This window comes from Hemicordylus capensis, chromosome 11 (genome assembly GCF_027244095.1).
Source record: "Hemicordylus capensis ecotype Gifberg chromosome 11, rHemCap1.1.pri, whole genome shotgun sequence".
Classification (NCBI taxonomy): domain Eukaryota; kingdom Metazoa; phylum Chordata; class Lepidosauria; order Squamata; family Cordylidae; genus Hemicordylus; species Hemicordylus capensis.
In genome coordinates, this window is record NC_069667.1 from 4,633,768 (window position 1) to 4,653,708 (window position 19,941).

Here is a 19,941-nt window from a genome sequence, read left to right on the forward strand (position 1 = left end):
GCAACACTTGGACATTTGTGGTGGCCAGTCTTAATACCCCATGACACAACTAGGCCGGGCTGTCCATTGGCACCCTCAGGCTCTTGCGGAACAACTGCTGGCTTGCAAGAACAATGCTCTTCAAAATACACAATTTCTAACACCAAAAAGGGGGACATTTTTTCCGGCAATGATGCCATGAGAGCTGGTCTTGTGGTAGCAAGCATGAAATGTCCCCCTTGCTAAGCAGGGTCTGTCCTGGTTTGCATTTGAATGGGAGACATGTGAGCACAGTAAGATATTCCCCTTAGGGGACGGGGCCGCTCTGGGAAGAGCACCTGCAGGATTCCATGCAGAAGGCGCCAAGTTCCCTCCCTGGCTGCATCTCCAAGACAGGGCTGAGAGAGACCTCTGCCTGAAACCTTGGAGAAGCCACTGCCAGTCTGTGAAGACAATACTGAGCTAGATGGACCTATGGTCTGACTCGGTATAAGGCAGCTTCCTATGTTCCTATGAAGATGTCATGAAAAACAGAAGTTCATGCATTTTCCAGCATGGGTCTTGAGTAAAAACATCTGTGTTGTTGTTGGTGTTAATACTGTTATCAAACATTTAAAAGTGCAAATCCTACAGCTAGTACGCCACCTGTGACCCTACTTGGAGAAGTTGGATCTGACCTCTGTCACTCATGCATTGGCAACATCCAGATTGGAGAGAAGAGCTGGTCTTGTGGTAGCAAGCATGACTGGTCCTCTTAGCTAAGCAGGGTCTGCTCTGGTTGCATTTGTATGGGAGACTAGAAGAGTGAGCACTGTAAGCTATTCCCCTCGGGGGATGGAGCCGCTCAGGGAAGAGCAGAAGGTTTCAAGTTCCCTCTCTGGCAGCATCTCCAAGATTAGGCTGAGAGAGCTTCCTGCCTGCAACCTTGGAGAAGCCGCTGCCAGTCTGGGTAGACAATACTGAGCTAGATGGACTTATGGTCAGACTCAGTATATGGCAGCTTCCTATGTCCCTATTGGACTACTGCAATGTGCTCTACGTGGGGCTGCCCTTGAAGAAGCTGCTGCTTCTCAATGCTGCTGCAAGGATGCTCGTGGGTGCAAGTTGCTTCATGAGTGTCACACCCATCCTGCGGCTAGTTCATTGGTTACTGGTCTGCTTCTGGGCTAGATTCAAGGTGCTGGTCTTGACATTTAAAGCTCTACACGGCTTGGGGACAGGGTACCTGTCGGATCGTTTTCACCCATATGAATCTGCCAGGGCCCTCCACTCATTATCTCAGGCCCTGCTCATGGCCCTGCCATTAACAGAGATCCAGTTGGCGGGGGCTAGAGACAGGGCCTTTTCGGTTGTGCCCCCTCGGCTTTGGAACGTCCTCCCTGAAGTGCATAGCCATGATCCCTCCTTGTTTTTTTTGTTTTTTTTAAAAAACAACAACTTAAAACATCTTTTTAAAGAGGCTTTTTAATGTTCCACCTTCGGTTACATCTGGTAGATTCCTATAATTTTTAGTTTTTATAACTCTCAATTTTTAGCTTTTAAAATAACTTTTAATTTGAAACTTAATACTGATTGTGGTTTTTAGCCTGACTCTTAACTTGTTTACTTAATTTGGTTAATTGTATTACTTTTATTTTACATGGTATCTATTTTATTGCTGTGAGCCAGCCCGAGCAGTAGTGTACTGGAGGGGCAGGGTATGACTATTTTAAACAAACAAACAAATACACAAACTGGTGATTAAGGGGGTGATAAAGGGGGAGAACAACTGGCCCTATCCAACCCCTGCACAGCATCCCTCCAGTGGCTGTTGCCGATCCCTGCCTTATAGATTTCTTTTTAGATTGTGAGTCCTTTGGGGAGAGGGGAACATCTCATTTCTGCATTATTTATTTTTCTAAACTGCGGTGAGACTTTTGGTTGAAGTGCGCTATATAAATATTCTTCGGGGCGTGACTGGAAAGCCAAACGAGCTACAGCCCCACCTCCAACCTGCGACATTAACACTGGGCCTGCATTGCAGGGTTGTCGTTCACCACCCTCTCAGCTTCAGCCCGACCCTTTCCGCACTCTCCCCCCCCCCCCACCCCGCGCGGTCATTATTCCAGGCGGAACCGAGTGCTTGAGGGACGCGAGCCGGGGGGGGAGGTGAAGAGAGTGACGCCGCCGACGCCGGCCATCGGTAGCCATGGCAACCAGAGCGGCCTGCCACTGTGGGGAGCGAGGCAGGCCCAGCCTGGCAGCTCGCGTGAAAGCCAAGCCGCAGGGAAAAGGAAGCCCGTGGGCTCCGGTGGCTCACCAGCGCTGTAAGAGATGGGGCTGGGCATTTCTGGGCTTTTCACTCTGATTCTCTGGCAGGGAAAGGGCGACCGGGCGCCACCCCCCAGCTTCAAATAGGGTCACCTTTGGGGATGGGGGGGAGAAGATTGTACTCCCCCACCCCACCCCCACCATCCCCCCACCCCACGCCCAGCTTCCCAACAGTATTGCGTCCCTGGTCTAGCAATCCTGTGCATCATGTTTACTCGGAAGGAAGGAAGCCCCACTATGTTCAAAGGGAGCTTATTCCTCCCAGCGAGGTGTGCAGAGGGGGCTGTGGGGGCTGTTTGGTATGGCAGAGGTGCTTTGTTGTTGTTGTTGTTGTTGTTGTTGTTATTTCCCTTTACAGCAGGGTTTCCAAAACAGGCTGCAGTTCTGAAAGAAACACAGCAACAGCCCATAACAACCATTCTGGGGAGGAGAGCTGGTCTTGTGGCAGCAAGCATGGCCTGCCCCCTTAGCTAAGCAGGGTCCACTCTGGTTGCATTTGAATGGGAGACTAGAAGTGTGAGCACTGTGAGATTTTCCCCTCAGGGGATGGAGCCACTCTGGGAAGAGCAAAAGGTTCCAAGTCCCCTCCCTGGCAGCATCTCCAAGATAGGGCTGGGAGAGACTCCTGCCTGCAACCTTGGAGAAGCTGCTGCCAGTCTGGGTAGATGATACTGAGCTAGATGAACCAAGGGTCTGACTCAGTATATGGTAGCTTCCCATGTTCCTAACCATCCCAAGCATCCTGCCAAGTCCAGTGTGCGAGTGTGCGCGTGCATGTGGCTGTGCACGCGCGCACACTTAGGCACATAGGAAACTGCCATATACTGAGTTCTGGGCAGTTCTAGAGCCCTGTCTTCTCAGTTGTCTTAAAAGTTTCGGATCGTTTTTGGATAAATCTCTTTCATCCTTTTAATAGGTAGGCTGTTGCAGTGCTTTGCAGTTCTTACAGAATAATCCGTTTTTAACCTTGCAACATCTATTCATAGCAGGCCGCTTGGTTCTCCTTGGAGGAAATATAATTTCATTTCCCTGCATGGAGTAATTGTTTTGTTATGCTTGTGTGTGTTTATGTTTGTGTGTGCTTCCTAATAAGAGTTTAATGCACATTTTAAATAGAGAATAACTGTACTACTGATCTGGTTTACAGGAATGAACAAGAAATGCACAATGAGATCTAAAATAGATGTCAGGTTTCGTCTTCTTCTTCGTCTTCTTCTTCCCTGGCTCAGGAAATGTAGGATTCATATTTGTTAAAGGCAGGGAACTATCACAAGAACGTGTATGAAGATGCTACAAAATCTCAAGGAATCTCTGCAAATAGATACCTTCTGTTTCTCTGCTGCCTGTACTGCAGCTAAATCAGGCTAAAGCAAAGATTTTGCTTGAGTAGATATGAGAGAAGGATGAGCTTCATATTTGAACGAACAACTTGATCTTGGGCTTATAGGCCTTTAGTTTTCTTTAATGCAGCTGCATGTATTGTTTTCTGGCAATATATTTTTATGAACTACTAGTTTAGAACATGGTGGCAGTATTACTGATGCATGATGGTCATTTCTTGGCGGCTCTGAAAGATCTTTATAGGCTGCCAGCTTGTTTTCAAGCACAATTCAAAATGCTGGTGCTGACCATAATCCCTGCATCTCTACCTTGGGTCCCCAGAAGTGGTTGAACTACAACTCCCACCATCCCCACTCACAATGGCTGAAGGGAGTGCTAATAGCATTATATCCTCTTTTGGCCCCCCATGCTGTTCTTATTGTAAGCTGCTTTGATCACTGTTTTTGTGGGAAAGACGGGGTATAAATGTCCTAAATAAATAACACATTTATTGTGGCATAGGCTTTTGTGGACTAAGCCTACTTCATCAAATAAGATAGGCTCTTGTCCATGAAAGCTTGTACCACAAAACACGCGTATTTTGCTGCAACGGTCCAACACAACTACCCTTTTAGAATTTGAGCAGCGTCTAAGAGAGAGTGGCTTTGTGCTTGCTGATTCCTTCTTGGGCTTTCTTTGTTAACTTTGAGGTTATGCTTCAGCAACTACTGCTGTTCTTGCTCTATTTTTCAGACTCATGGGCCTGGAGTCACTGTCAGCTATTGTCTGGTTATTATTGTGCCAACAGCCTGGGGTCTGGTAGTTTTCTATGAGCTCCATGCGACTTCATCTATAATTAATTTTTGCCCTGATTATTTTTAGTTTACCACCGTGATGACCAGCTGGGCAGACAGCTCTAAGACGTGTGTAGCAGAGCAGATGGAGCTGATCTGGAATGGCAGTGGCTCCAACCCAGACTATTCGGAAGATACGTTTGAGTCATTTAGTGAAGGAGAGGAAGAAACCTGTAGGCAGTATGAGGATGACCCATTTGAATCTTATTACTCTGGAGAAGAATCGGAGTGGCCTGTTGTAACCGATCCATCTGAAAGCACATGGCAATCATCAAGTCAAACTGACGAAGGTGTGTTAGGCTTCTTCTGTACCTTGGTCAGTTTGTTCTGTAATCTTACAATTATTGGGAGGAATCTTGAATGAGCAAAAATACAAATTGATGTGAGGGGAGAAAGCAAAATGAAAACATCACATTTCTCCTCACCCCCCCCATTTTGCTGATCCAAGACTTTAGCAATAGTATGGTATTATCACATACTTTTATATAGTAATAGATTATATAGTATAATCAGGAAGCATAGATGAATAGTATATAGTCGTGGTACCTGACTTGTGGACAGTGGGAAGACCTGACAAGACAGCTGGGGCAGAGTGAGGCATTACTGCACGTGCATGTGCACAGGACTGATACTTTGCAGGTCAATCCTGTGCATCTTTATTCAGAAGTAAGTCCCTCTGTATTCAGTAACTCCCAGGTAAGTGTCCACAGGATTGCACATATACAGTATTTCAAGATTTAAAAGTCACCAAGGACTACTCCGGAATGTAAGAAACATTTTGGCTCAGCTGGGCCAGCCCTGGTTCCATGTCTGATGGCCTTCTAGCTCCATTGTTTTTGCTCCCTTAATACTGTATTCTTACAGTGAGTTTCTTTTAACAGGAGAGGGGCCAGAGTTTTTGGATCCTACAGGGAAAGATTTGACTAGAAGATGGATCAGCCTTCTGAAAGACAACAGAACTGACACAAAGAGAGTCAAACCTGCCATTGTTCAAGGTAATGCTGAGTAATGTCCTTTTCCTCCAGGAGGTTTATGGCTGAGCGGGAGTTTACACTTGTGTTTCCCTCCTTCAAGTCCTGTCCTGTCTGTTGGTGGCACTGCCTCGGTCTCCTGTAAAATCTGTAAAAATTCTATAGCTGGACTAACAGAGAATTGCAAAGCTCTAGTAAATGGAGGTGTTATTTTTTTGCTGGCCTTGTCTTAGCTCAAGACTTGATGCATTTTTCATATTATAAATCTGACTCCAGTACATTTTCTTGCGCGTGTTTTTTCAGTATCTCACTGCAGACAGTACTCATTAGACTGGTGTGTACATACTCCCGTCTGAGTACTCCCCCATCTTGTTTCCCACTTGCCTTAGGAGCCTTTCTTGGCATAACCGTCTTGAGAGATGGCTTTCATGTAGCATGCCATGACCTACTCTCTTGCCATTTGCTAGTGGAGTTGCTATAGCATCAAAATGCTCCCCAAAGCATTCCAGTTCTCATGACGCTCCTTGCAAGACGTTTTTCACAGTCAGTCTGGAAAAACCCTTCATCTGTGTAGTTGTCTGAAATAGGACTCAAGCCAGAGCCTGTCCACACAATGTGCCACCCTGGGGCAAAACAGTGCTTAGGACCACTTGGGGGGCCCAAGTGTGACATGCCCCATCCACCAGCTGTTTCTCTTATAGCAGGCGGCACTTCAAGCCACTGTGCTTATGGGCATTCTGGCTACAGTGCTGTGGATGAATTAATGTGCTCCTGGCAACCTACATATGCTACTACTACTACAATAAATATTTATATATAGGAGAACCTTGATATTAGACAATGGGGCTATGGGATCACGGGGGTTAGGTTCCTGGAGGTCAGGAAAATCATCGAAAATCAGCCAGATTTTGGGGGGAAATACAGGGGAAGCCTCCCACTGTGCTTCACTGGTCCCCTTTAGTTGAGCTGTGCCCTCGAATGGCTGAAAATTGGCCCAAAATGGCTGGGTTTTTGTTTTGTTTGTTAAAAAATTTTTAGAGGCTCCTGACCTCCTCTGAGGTCATTTCTCGCCATCCTTGGATATGCGAAATTAACCCCTTATTTGCCATTCCCCGTCCCCCTCATATACCGAGGTCAGGTGTCAATTATCCAACCGCGGATACACAAATCTGCTGATGTGGAGACTGTGGATATTGAGGTTCTCCTTGCTTTCCCACAGATATTTCCAGATTGGTTTACATAGAGACATAATGAATAAATAAGATCGCTTCCTATCCCCAAAGGTCTCTGAATCTTAAAAAGAATCATAAGGTAGACACCAGCAACAGTCACTGGAGGGGTACTGTGCTGGGGGTGGATAGGGCCAGTTGCTCTCCCCCTGCTCAATAAAGATAATCACCACTTTAAAAAGATATCTCTTTGCACAGTTAGCAGGGCCATCCCCGAGGACAGTCAGGACACATTGCATGCAAGGTGTGTTGACCATGTGAACCATCCTGCAGTATCCCATCACACACACACACACACACACACACCCATATGTGCAATATACTGCCATGCTTTACTTTCCTGAGCCTCTAGCAAAACCCCTGCACTAAGTATTATTATATTTGAGTGAACCAATATCCACTTAATCACACTGGCAATATCTTGAGCCTGAGTCTCTGAAGGCAAAACAGTAACGGTGTGTGAAATCATTGAAGTTGCCTTTTATGTTCTGAAGTCCAAAACCTCTTCTCTTGGATTTAATAAACGCTTCAGTCCACGGCCATGGGGTTTTCTTATAATTTGTTTTATGCACTTGGAAGTGGAAGGGATTACTGCCTAATCATTTTTATGCATAATTGAAGATTAGGTGCAGGATAATTAAGGCTCGCTCAGTGAACTCAGGGAAATGTAGCAATTTGTCCGTTTGAAGTTTGGCTTTCCAGGAGAGATAGGAAGCCTTACTAGTGATACTATGAAACGGAACCCACTTAAACATTTGTCTGTGAATTTTGAAATACCCTTGATAACTGCATGCTTAAAGTCCCTCTGCCCCGCAACGGGAAAAAAAAAAGAGACCTCACTGACAAAACCTCTTTAATTATATTGGGGTAAATCACAACATCAATGTACAGTATGTAAGTTGCAATAGAACAACATTGGATTAAAGGCTTGCAACATAACCACAGCTGTGGTAATTCAACAAAAACCCAGGCAGCTGATCCTTGTGCATGCAAAGCAGTTGCTCTATCAGTGAGCACGGCCCATCTCCAACATGGGAAGCTTCCATCTGCTGAGTCAGGCCTTGATCCCTCTAGCTCAGTATTGTCTACACTGACTGGCAGCAGCTTCAAGCAGTTGTCTTCCCAGGCCTACCTGAAAATGCTGCCAGGGGCTGAACCTGGCAAGCTCTGCCACGGAGTCCTCTACCGTCATCCTCCAATAGCCATAAGAATGCAAATTGGGCACAATCCTGCTGAAACTGAGCATTCTTACATTCTGTTGATTTCAGTGGGAGAGACTGAGGCTTCCGTTTAACTCTCCCATTGACACCAGTGGGACTTTCAAATAGGTGCTCAACCTTGGCTGGATCATGCCCAGCATGAATTTGCTCCTTCCTTGCTCAAAATAAGGGGCAGTAAAGCCAAGCACCAGCGACCCTGGACAGTAATCGGTGCTAGCAGGTGGATTCCTTACAGAGCGTTGGCGTGTGGTGACATTTCAGCTTGCCACGCTAGGCAGCAGGTGAGCGTTCAGGCGTGTCTCGTCCCAATATGGATTGGAGAGTGAAAGTATAAAAAGGAGGGCAGCTGTGAAGCTCACTCATGCAAGTGGCTTTGTACGAAGCAGGACAGGCTTTCCTCTTGTATGGTGCTTGTACAGATGGGGGGGGGGGGGAACAGCCAGATACTTTGCTGAAAACATTCCTCAAAGGAGACATTGCTAAATACTACTACTACTACTACTACTACTGCTGCTGATATTTATATACTGCTCTTCAACCAAAGTTCACAAAGCGGTTTACAAAGAAAAATACATAAATAAAATGCTCCCCTGTCCCCAAAGGGCTCACAATCTAAAAAGAAACCTAAGGCAGATACCAGCAACAGCCACTGGAGGGATGCTGTGCTGGGGCTGGATAGGGCCAGTTGCTCTCCTCCAACTAAATCACAGAATAAAATAACTAAATTAGAGAATCACCACTTTAAAAGGTGCCTCTTTGCTCAATTAGCAGGGGTTTGCAGTTGAATACTTTTTTTTAAAAAAAGTTGAAAATTCCAGTAGTAGCTACAACAGAAACACAATCAGCTTGCAGGATATTCAATGTGATAAACTAATAATGGTGATAACAAACACAAACTCTTCACAAACTTAAGCACGTAGGAAGCTGCGAGTCAGACCACTGGTCCCTGGAGTTCAGTCTTGTCTGCATTGACTGGCAGCAGCTCTCCCAGGTTTCAGGCAGGAGTCTCTTCCCAGTCCCACCTGCAGATGCTGCCAGGGACTGAACCTGGGACCCATACAAAGCAGATCCTCTACCACTGGGCTGTGGGCCCATCCCCTATTGTGACATGCATGGATCTCCCATGCAGGCACTGACCACCCCAAGACCAGCTTAGCTTTAGCAAGGTGGCTGTGTCGTGTGCCCTCAGACCATGCTATGGGACCTCATTAGCAAATACATAACACAACTAAATTACACGGCTACCTTGTTAATTAAGTATTCTCTGTCAAAGTTTCTTTCAGATTGGACCTAAATGTATAGAAAATATTGTTTGCATGTTTAACGGAAATTTTACTGGTCTACATTGCCTTGCGCTTTCAGGCAGAACGTTGACAAAGGAAAAGTAGAAATAAAACAGTATTTCATAGTCCAATGCAGGGGAATGGAGGACTGGGTTTACTCCTCGTCCTTGCCAATGAGCTGGTGATGAAGAGTTTGGCTATTTTAGAGGCGTGCATCCTGGCTGCTTCATGCATGCTCGGTTGGACTGGGGCCTACCAGTTTTTCAGCTGCTTTTTTGTTAAGTGGAGCCACTTTTAACAACAGCCTAGAGCAATTAGATCGGCATTCATCCTTTGTGGGGGAGAGAACTGTGTTTTGCTCATGCATGCTATAATTTCTGATTACTATGAGTTAAATTAAGCAGTTATCTGAAACTGTTAATCAAAATTAATGTCTGAATCAAGGGTAATTTCTGTGTCACTTTTATTTCCCACATTTCCAAATTCCTCTCAATTATCGCCAGCTCAGTCTGTCAGCTCTAACGTCAAGCGCTTCATTCTTCTAAAGCACACTCCTTTCCCTCTCTTCTGGGGCTATTTCCTTTCGTGTTTTTCACTCAGTTGCAGTGACAATTGCAGGCTCCCATGAAAACCATGCCCTGCTTTGAGGAATCCTAATTCTGGATAATTCTGTTTCCACTGATGGGCCTCCGTTGGTCTTCTACCCTTGAAAGAACTGATATATTTGTTATGCAGGTGCAGCGTTGACAGGCATTCGTTCGGTATCTAAGAAAGAACGGGGAGCTCTACGATCTTTTTGTGCTATGAAGATTAACCAGCTCTGTCATCTGAGGAGTTCAGGGCCGTTGAAGGGGATCAAGCATAATGTTCAGAAACATGAGTTCACTTCAGAGAAACCAACAGATCTGAACTGTATCGTTCCTGATCAGTTAGTGAGCAGGCTCCATCTGAAAAATATCACGGAGACAATGAAACAGGTATTAAAAGAAGGAAGAATTCTCTCTTATTTTAATAAAAGCTGAAGGGAATAAATTAAAATAAGCTAATAGCAAATGCTGCCTTACCTGACTAATGTGGACATTGGGATTTGGTTGGCTGCACATGATACGTAGGAAACTGCTGTCTACTGAGTCAGACCTTTGATCCATCTAGCTCAGTATTGTCTACACTGACCGGCAGCAGTTCTTTAGGGTTTTTCAGACAGGAGTTAATATCTCAGCCCTAACTGGAGATGCAGCTAGGGATTGAACTTGGGATCAATCTTCATGCTAAGCAGATGCTCTTCCACTGAGCTGTGATCCTTTCCTTTGGCCCCTGGCCCAAATCCTTAGTAGTTTGAATGTATTGTTGTATACTAAATGAAAGAAATGTGGTTTTTTTGGTAATAACAACAAAAGTACAGCATAAGGTCAAGTGTTGTATTGTTGTGTAGTGTTCCACAATTAATACCACATAACACTGTGCTGGGATCAGCTCGATGAGTCAGATGTGTTAATACATGTTTACTGAACCAAGAGGCTCTGGTATGTGGGGTTATGATGTGACTGTCTCAACCTGCAAAGTTCCTTTAGAATTTCGTGTCACATTTTCTCCATCTCCTTTAAAAGGTTACGTCTTTTATTACCTTTATTTATTTAGCAAATTTATTAACCGCCTGACTTCCATAGACTCCATAGGTTTACATAAATTAAAACAACAACAAAGACGAGAAGAAGGGGGGGAAAGGCAGTGGGGCTGGGGGAGAGAAAGAAAAGAAAAAAAGAAAAAGAACCCCCCACATACACATGTTAAAAACTAAAAGCCTGGCAAAATAGATAGGAGCTTCTTAAAGGACAGAAGAGAGGGGGCATTATCAATCTCAGGAGGCAGCGTGTTCCATAAGGAGGGGGCTGCCACAGAGAAGGCCCTACCACGAGCCCAAACTCTGAGAAGGCCCACCTGAGACAACCTCACAGGGTGAGTTGAAGTTGGACGGGAGAGGTGGACCTTTGGGGGGAAAGGCACAGGACTCCCCATGGTGTTTGTCTGCCCCAAGAAAAGATGACTGATGACTGTGTCTGTAATATGATCCCTATAAAAGTGGGGGGAAACCAACCCCCCGAAGGTTAGCTTTGGTAAAACAGAGGTATTGCAGCAGGGGCCTGGCGAGGTTGGCGTGGACCCTGGGGCAACAGGTGAAGCTGGGCCTTTAGGAGGCGCAGCGGAGAGAGCAAAGAGACAGCTGCCACCCAGCCAGTGGTGGGCCACCCTCTCTCTCTCTCCAGGGCTCAGGGACATTTCTCCCCGCCCCTTCCCTTGTAGCGACGCCCCGGTCTTGCAGCCAGCTACCGTACTGCCAGGGACAAGAGCAAACGCCATGTAGGGTAAAAGGTACCTCGGGCTGGCTTACTGCAGCTGCTCTGTGAGAAAGTCTAGGACAGGGCTGCTCAACTTCGGCTCTCCTGCAGATGTTGGCCTACAATTCCCATAATCCCTGGCTATTGGTTACTGTGGCTGGGAATTATGGGAGTTGTAGTTCAAAAACAACTGGAGGGCCTAAGTTGAGCAGGCCTGGTCTAGGAAGTAACGTACTCTGCTGTCAGGCTCTCCATATCGCCATCCGCCTTCCACTGCCAAAGGCCAAAGGAGGTTGAGGTGGCCTCCGAGTGTTTCAGCCAGGGGAGCATTAAGGCTTACAGGCAGGGCTTGCTTCATGCACCAGCCCCACCCTAGTGTTGCTGCCCCCATGGCTCAGTCAGAGTCCCAGAGCTCCTTCTGCGCTGAGCCCTCTTCCTGGACTGGCCACGCCTCTCTGGCCAGTCCTCCCTTAGACAGCTCCTGACAGCTGGGACAAGTCTAGTGAGAGCTTGCCTTGAGATCTCGCCAGAGTTGTTCCGGATGCTGCAAAGCCATGCTGTCTGATGGCGAGGCAACTGCCAGGGCCAGCGTGAACGACTCCAGTGGGCGTATTGATGTCGACTTCTTCCTCCACCCGATAGAGTCCTCCCTACAAGACCCAGGCGGGGGAAGCCCCCATACGAAGCTCTGTGCGTTTCCCCATGGCGATTGGCTCCACCGTGAGCATTTTTCATGTTTTTCATGCACAGCCTAGCTAGAGCAGGCGTGACTCCGTCATTGGTTCCTTGTGACTTTCAGCTGGCAGAAGTTGAAATCCATCAGCCTTCACGATGCCCCCATTGCCAGAAGAAAACAGAAGAGCTGGCCCAAGCAGCCTTCCTCCGACGAAAGAAAACTCTGGTAGAAGGAGTTCTGCTTCAAGAGAAGCTGGAAGAGCTACTCTACACTCAAGTAAGCCGTTCATCCGTGGTGAGATTTGCAATGGGGAGCAGAAGCCTTCCACTAGTGCAGGGATACTCCAGCCTTGGGTTCCCAGATGTGGGACTACCACTCCCCCGTGTTGGCTGCTGGTTGCACTCCAACATCTGGAAACATCTGCACTAGGGGATGTGTGGATTATTAAATTCCCCCGAGGGCGTCCAGCATCATGCCAGGTGCCCTGTCCAAGGCAGAGAAACCACAATACAGACGCTTTAGGGCTTCCTCGTGTTCATACAAAGAGTCCACCTCCAGCCTCAGAGGCAAGATGCCTCTCAATCCCAGTTGCGGGGAAGCCACAGCAGGGCATGCCCTCATCACCTCTTGCCTGTAGGCTCCCAGTGGCACCTGGTGGGCCACGGTTTGAAACAGGATGCTGGACTGGATGGGCCTTCTTGGGCCTGATCCAGCAGGGCTGTGTGAGTGAAAAACAAGGTAAGAGGGGGAGGACGTGATCATGTGGGAGGTAGATGCAGGCTCCAGTAACATCATCCTACAAGCACTTTTGCTCTGCATATTACCAAGCTAGGAGGGAATGCCTTCAGAGCCTGTTCCTACCCACACAATCACTTTGCCTACCCTGTTTTAACCTGCACCCATTCCCAAAATGGGGGTGCACACAACTCCTGGACTTGGGTAGGACTCTTACCCTATCCTATGAATGATCACGAAAACAGTCCTTTTAAATAGATATGTTTGTTTAACCCTTTAAAAGACCTGTGGGGAAAAAAAAAACTCAATTCCCCCCTGGCCATTTCATGGAAATGAAGACTTTGTAGAGGAATAATGACTGCTAGTCAATTTGTCTGGTAGACACTTGGGACCCTGGGCAAAGATCTTTTCTAGTCCTCCTGCCCCACATCTCTGAATGGGAACTATCGGGGATTAGCCTTCTGCGTGCAAAATGTGTCCCTCCCTACCACTGCAGTTTGGCCTCGTCACTATGGCACTGTATGTGTGTGACTGTAACCACACTGATGATTGAAAGTTGTGGCAAGCAGCAGTTGTCCGAAGGGAACTGTCTCTCCAAATCTCTCCTTTTCAGGACTCTCTCACACTTATTGGAGAAATACACAAAAGCCTTCCTAAGCTTTCAGAAGATCCCAGGAGCATATGGCGGGAACTGAACGAGAGAGGTCTGGAAGCGTAGAGTCTGATTGTGTTGGAATGCTAATCAAAGTGGAAGCGACAAAGTTGATTGTACATACAGTGCACAAGAAAGCAAATAGCCTTTGCGATATTGACACTGTCTTACCCTTGTCCGGGGTCCAACTCTGCGTCCTGTCTCACTGCAAAGAGAGCAATGTGCTATCGACTAACTCAAAACATTTTTCAAATTCTGAAGGGTGATTTTTTAAAATCATTATTCTGACAAGCCATCAGTATTGGTTTTTGTGAATTTTCCTTTTCAAGGTTTGGGAGCAGCTCACAGCTGCTTCCACCGGTAAGGAAAACAAATGACTCTATTTTTTCCAGACAGGGAGGTGTAATTACTGGGTTTCAGCTCAATCTGTGCCTGCTGCTGTTTGTTAAATTGAAAGCTGGAGGGCCAGGTAGAAGAAAAGAAAAAGAAGCTTGCAGAGGAGCAGTGAAAGAGGTAAAGTGCAGTGGTTTTATATCCCCGAAAACCATCACAATATGAACTGGAATTAATATGAACTGGAATTAAACCCTAACCCAGAGGATTCCAAGACAGCAAGCAGTGATATTAAATTAGTAATGTCAGACTGTGGATACTGAGGTGGAGAGAGCATAAAACCACTGATAAATTGGTAATAAAATCTCCAGATATAGATTTTGGAGTGTTGATACCTGGTATAGATTATGTCAGGCCAGTGGAAAGATGTGTTATAGTGGTGGTGTCTTTGCAAGGGATAAAAACTCTTTTCCTTATGCACAGCAGAATTGAGGCTGGCCCCCTTTGAATTAGAATGCTCTCCCAGGTCAGCGACTCATATAAGAACGCAGTGGGTGGCCTTCTCTCAGCGGAGGTCCTCAGATCCAACCCTGTACTTGAAGGAATAGTAAAAATGACAGCAGTTTTGGCGGGGTTATTGCAAGCAAAGCATTCCTTGTAAAGTGCAGCACGGCTCTCGGGGTTTAATCCAGGAAGCAGAATCCAGCCACACTGAATGTCCAACTATGTATACTTTGTGCATTCCTTTACAGTAACGTGCTTCAAAATCTCCTGTGTAAGAAACTGCTTTCTATCTGAAAGCATTGATCTGATTGAAATTACCTTTTATTTTCTCCACCAAGTAAACATGTTGCCATTGTTTTCCACAGACACACAAAACGGTGGGTGCTCCAAAGATGTAACAAAGGGCTCTCCTCAGGTTTATGGGTCATACTCAAAGAAAGTTAGTTGTGCCATTGGGATCAATGAGACAAAATGGTTGTGATGAACTCAAGTCTCATGAATTTCAGTGATAGTCCTAATTAACTTTCTTTGGATACAACCCCACGACATTTTGTGTTACGATGAACATGATATCAACTGTTCTTAATCTGCCTTTCCAAATGGACTACTTCCTTCACCTGCATGGAATGACTTACATCGGAACATAAAAAGCTGCTATATACTGAGTCAGACCATAGGCCCATCTAGCTCAGTGTTGCTGGGCCTTTTCCAACCCAGCCGTGTATCTGGTCAAGTACCGTAATAAAGATCTATCTATCACAGTCTGGTTTACTTCACACTTTAGAGTCTGCAGAGAGCCCTTAGAAACTCAGAAACATATTGGTCTTAAAGGCATGGACATTCACTGTTTGTTTTATTTATTGTTTTAGTAATAAAATAGTATTATTTTGTTCCCATATATAATCATGTGTACAATCCGTAAATACATCTTTTCAAAAGATCTCTGCAGCAGTTAGAGGCTTCTCATGAATATCCTGTAAAAATCCACATTTTAGTATTCTTCAGAACCAAAAGTTATTTTTCCTCCTGTAGCTTTTGAAACTGGATGTTTTTTTCTTTTACCTCCAGAAGAAAAATGTACAACCTTCTCACAGTATTGCAGCTCGTTTAAAAATATGCATTACATTAGCTAATGATCATTGCAAGCAAGCTATATACTCTAGCAAGATGGTTGCATGTCTATTTATACAAGTTATCTACTTAAAACAAAAAAAGCAAACTCTGATGTTACATCCAACACCTGGGGTAAAAAGGAGTGCTTGAATATGCTACAATAGAGTCCTTGCCTTCTGTATGATGTTACTATTATGGACTAGATAGAAGATAGAATCATGCCATTATAAACTTGCTTAAAAAGAATAGTAAACTTGGTTAGGTTCGAAATTAGGGTTGCCACCCACATAAAGAAATCTTAGTTGTTTGAATGATTAAATCTGCATATTAATTAAAGCCATACATAAGTTTGAAGTACAACAAAAGTATACTTTTAAAAAAAGATTATACACCCATGTTTTCACCTAGCACCATCTCAGAAGAAGCATTTTCTCCTGTGTTCTTGAAAAGAGAATGCCTCCTTTTTTGTAAGTTCTTGTATTAAAACTAATTACATTTAAAAAAAAAAAAATCAGCAGCCTGATTTAATTGAGGGCTCTGGTTTAAATAATGAAAAGGTTTTTAGCCAATTAGTCTAGCTGATTGACTCACAGCACAATCCTATGCATGTTTACTCAGAAGTAAACCCCACTGAGTTCAATAGAACTTACTCGCTAATAAGTGTGTTTAGGGTCTCAGCCTTAGAATTGTGTTTGCTTTGCAGAAAGTATACACATCTCTTCTTGGCCATGGCAAATGACAGAGATCAGCTTCAAAAGAGCTACTTCCGGTGTGCCCATGCAGAATTTTCTATTCCCCGAATCCTGGTGCCCCGTGACCAGTGTCCCCTGTAAGAGTGATTCCCAGTTGTTGTTAACTACAACTCCTATGCAGCTGGGAATGCTGGGAGTTGTAGTTAACAATGTCTGGGAATCTCTCTTACAGGGAACACTTCCCGTGACTAGCTGTTTTTGAGCATACCCACACTACCAAAAATGATTTGTCATATACCATTTGGTGTGTGGGAGAGAGGTTTCCTGCTGTTTTGAAACACAAGTTCAAAGACATATGGAACTTCAGGCATCTGGAACGGCTTGTCCTTAGTTGCGCCCCAGCCATAGAACTAAAAACACTGGCCTTTAAAACCTAGTTCCAGTGAAGTATGCTTCACACTTGACCCCATTAGTAATCTCCCCTTTTGCTGGTTTAGAGTTTTACAGCCAGATCCTAAATATGTTTATTCAGCAGTTAATCCCACTGTATTCAATGGAACATACTCTTAAGTAAGCACATAGGATCGCTATAGTGACTCACCTATCTTGATTGAATTTCTAAATTAGTTTTTTTTTTAAAAAATGCAGACCTTCTCTCCCTAGGTGAGAAATTCCTCTAAATCTTCCATGGTTACTTGTAACTCCTTCCCCTTTCACCATGTGGGGTTACATTTTTAAGAATAATGGAAGAATGACAAAGGCTTTTCACCTTGTGCTGAGAGTTCCCTGTAAGGCATGAATGTAGTAACATACTTTTAGTTTACCAGCTTGCAAAAATGATGTGTGCCTGCAAATCCCGTTGAAGTCAGTGGGAGTGCTATACCAGGGAGCTTTCATGATTGGTCTCTTATTGGGTGGAATCCTGTTGTCTTTGAGCAGGCAAGCTTTCCCACTAGTTTCAGAAACAGGGACCATATCCCCAGCGGCTGCAAGCTAGTAGATCCATATTGATTTTGGTGAAATTCTGTCCTCTTGCATCAGCTGAGGTTTGCACCCTTTGATGTCAGTGGCAGATTTGAAAGGAGGGTTGCAGTTCTCAAACGGGCACTTTAAGAGCAGTCCTGTTGCAGGTTGCGGAATGATGCCAGCGTAAATTTGAAGACGGCAGCTTGTGGGTGGTGGTGGTGGTGATAAATGAAATGCAGCTTTACAATGCAGCTGTGGTATAGTTTCATAAACAAATATAATTAACTGAAGAGTGAAGCTATGGGAAAATTTTAAGCCATCAAAGAGTAGTACCAATTGGGGAAAACTGAGAGAGATATCACCCAGTTCCTATGCCCATTGGTATCCCCACCCCAGTTCTCTGTAATACTAAAATTCTACTTATCAGCTTAGCTTGGTCATTTCCTTTCCCCGTGTGTGTGTGTGTGTGTGTCTTTATGAAACCAGTCTTGAAGTGCTTTGAAACACCATTTTTTCATGGTCTCTCTGATACTCCTCATGGGCTTTCTGCAGCCTTTTGCTCCTCAATTTCCATTTGTGAAAACAATAGGTCACCAGGGACATGCTTAGCAAGGAGAAGATAAGAACCAGCACGACAGCAAGTGCAACAGCGGACGAGAGGGACTCCTCAGTTTGTCGGGCTTCAGTGTCTCTTGTTGCATTCAATATGGTATAAGTCTCATATTCCTTGGCTGCCAGAAAAGCCGGGATAGGCATGTCACTAAACTTGGGTCTCATCAGGATGTTGCCGGAATGCTCGCTTTTGTAGTCGGAGATACTTTGGGAGGCCCACAGGGCCGTGGGTCCCCGTTCTTATGAGGCAACGTGTTTGGAGGACACGGATCACTTCTTATTAGAGTTCACAAAGTCATGTAGTCTGCTGCAAAATGTTTTCAAAAGTTAATAGAACAAGACATGTATATCAAAACAGCAATCGGAGTGGGATAATGGTTGGTTCGGAATTGCTACTGGATCACTCTATGCCTTGAATCAAGAAAATGGAATAACCTCATGATCTTGAGGGATCACCCACAGGGTTCAAAGAGGAAGCAGTTCTGTGTTAGCCATAGTCTTATGAACTTGTTGGCCTTTACTACAAGAGTTTTCTCCCAGCTTTGAGTGCAACAAAGATTCTTTGCTGAAGGCTATGGGCTGCTTCAGCCAAAGATGGTCAGTACTACAATCCGTTCCAATAGTGCCACTTTCATTCATATGTTCAGGTGCCTCGACTGCCTCCAGTCATTTTGGAACTTGTTGCCCTTGGTTTCTTTGCTTCTTTAAGGCTACAAGTCGTCTTCACAATTGCTCTCTTGAGGTGGAAGTAAAAACTTGTCTTGGTTGTTGTGATGCCGGAAAAGCAACCTAGGTAAAGAAGAGTGGAAGATTAGTTCATGATAAAGGAGAAGGTGGTTCTTTCATCACACATCACAATGTCTAGTTCTGTCCTGTTTCTCTTGAAGCACAATCTGAGGCATTTGTCATGAAGTCAACGGAGTGAAAATGAAACCCACTAAATCTTCAGAAGGGGGATTTTTCTCTCCCCCCTGCAACTGGACTAACAGCATCTCTGGTGATAGGGATTTAGGTCAGGAAAACAATAAGAGGGAAAAGTGAAACATCCAGTTCCTCTGCTCCAAGCCCTTCCCATCTGCGTTAAAATACAAGCATAACAGGATATCCCATCATAGCACTCCAGTGTAATGTGTAGTTGGTCCCAAGGCAGGGGAGAGTCAAGAGAGCTCGGTCTCTTAAACTGTAGTCAAGTTTTTGCCCACTGGTGACTGTCGTTTCTCTCTCTGGCAATGCATCATGCCTTTAACATCAGTGTGACAGACAGACTTTCAACAGATGTAGCTTTTCCATACTCAGAGAGGTGGTGACCGGGAAATCTGCCTCTGTGGAATGTCTGTTTGTCAGACAGGTATTTGAATGTACAGGACAAGTGCCCAGACAAAAGACATAAAATCCTCTTGACTCCTGGCCAAGCCTGGAAGCAGGCACCACTGGTCCTGTTATGTGATTTTCCCACTATCCAGAGATGCCACAGATGCCAAATCATACTCTTGTTTTCCTGCCTTATTAGTCCAGAAAAACAGACAGACTTTGGCTTGTCTTGCACTAATTTGTAAATACAGATTATTAATATGGATGGGGCTGTAGCTTAGTGGCAGAGAGCATCTGCTTTGCATGCAGAAGGTCCCAGGTTCAATCCCTGGCAGCATCTCCCACTAGGGCTGGGGAAAACACCTCTCTGGGACCGTGGAGTGCCACTGCCAGTTCTGAGCTAGATGGACCAATGATCTGAATCAGTATAAGGCAACTTCCTATGTTCTATTTTACCTTAAGGCATGCTTTGAAACAGTGGAATAAATTCACTACTTTACCTTTGATACTGTGGGTACAACAGAATAGTTAAAGAGGTCATTCACACAATCAAAAACTGTGTTCTACCCGGGTTTGGGAACTGTGTGTGCTCCCAATTATTGGTTGTGTGGAAGCAAGGTAGGAAGGAAACCTGGGTAGAAGTGATGGCGTGGAAGCAAGAATCTACCTAGGTTTGGTTTTTGTTTTTTTTTAATTCACCTTGCTTCCACACCATCGCTTCTACTCAGGTTTCCCCCCTACCTTGCTTCCACACAACCAATAATTGGGAGCACACACTGTTTAATTGTTCAAAGTTCTTATTTTTTTTAGATATTTTTCAAAGTTCTTATTTTTCCTTAGAATGG

General features: G+C 45.0%; 1 protein-coding gene and 1 non-coding gene across 6 annotated transcripts; both read left to right on the forward strand.

Annotated features, from left to right (window-relative positions):
* Positions 1-2,083: 2,083 nt before the first annotated feature.
* Positions 2,084-15,163, forward strand: C11H8orf48 (chromosome 11 C8orf48 homolog). Of its 5 annotated transcripts, XR_008311653.1 has the most exons (7): positions 2,084-2,285; positions 4,492-4,753; positions 5,345-5,458; positions 9,902-10,143; positions 12,302-12,454; positions 13,958-14,078; positions 14,768-15,163. XR_008311653.1 is itself a non-coding variant. In XM_053274128.1 (6 exons), exons 2-6 carry the CDS (start codon positions 4,504-4,506, stop codon positions 14,012-14,014), a joined length of 816 nt encoding a protein of 271 aa, XP_053130103.1. In that variant the 5' UTR covers positions 2,086-2,285; positions 4,492-4,503; the 3' UTR covers positions 14,015-14,276. The 5 variants fall into 5 exon arrangements, 4 of the variants coding, with proteins under 4 accessions (XP_053130103.1, XP_053130100.1, XP_053130102.1 ...); XM_053274128.1 differs by lacking the exon at positions 14,768-15,163 and having other exon boundaries at positions 2,086-2,285; positions 13,958-14,276; XM_053274125.1 differs by lacking the exon at positions 14,768-15,163 and having other exon boundaries at positions 2,099-2,285; positions 13,527-14,276.
* Positions 15,164-19,362: 4,199 nt separating this feature from the next.
* On the forward strand, positions 19,363-19,436 carry TRNAA-UGC (transfer RNA alanine (anticodon UGC)). The gene has a single exon. It is a non-coding gene; the product is annotated as a tRNA-Ala (tRNA).
* The last annotated feature ends 505 nt before the right edge of the window (positions 19,437-19,941 follow it).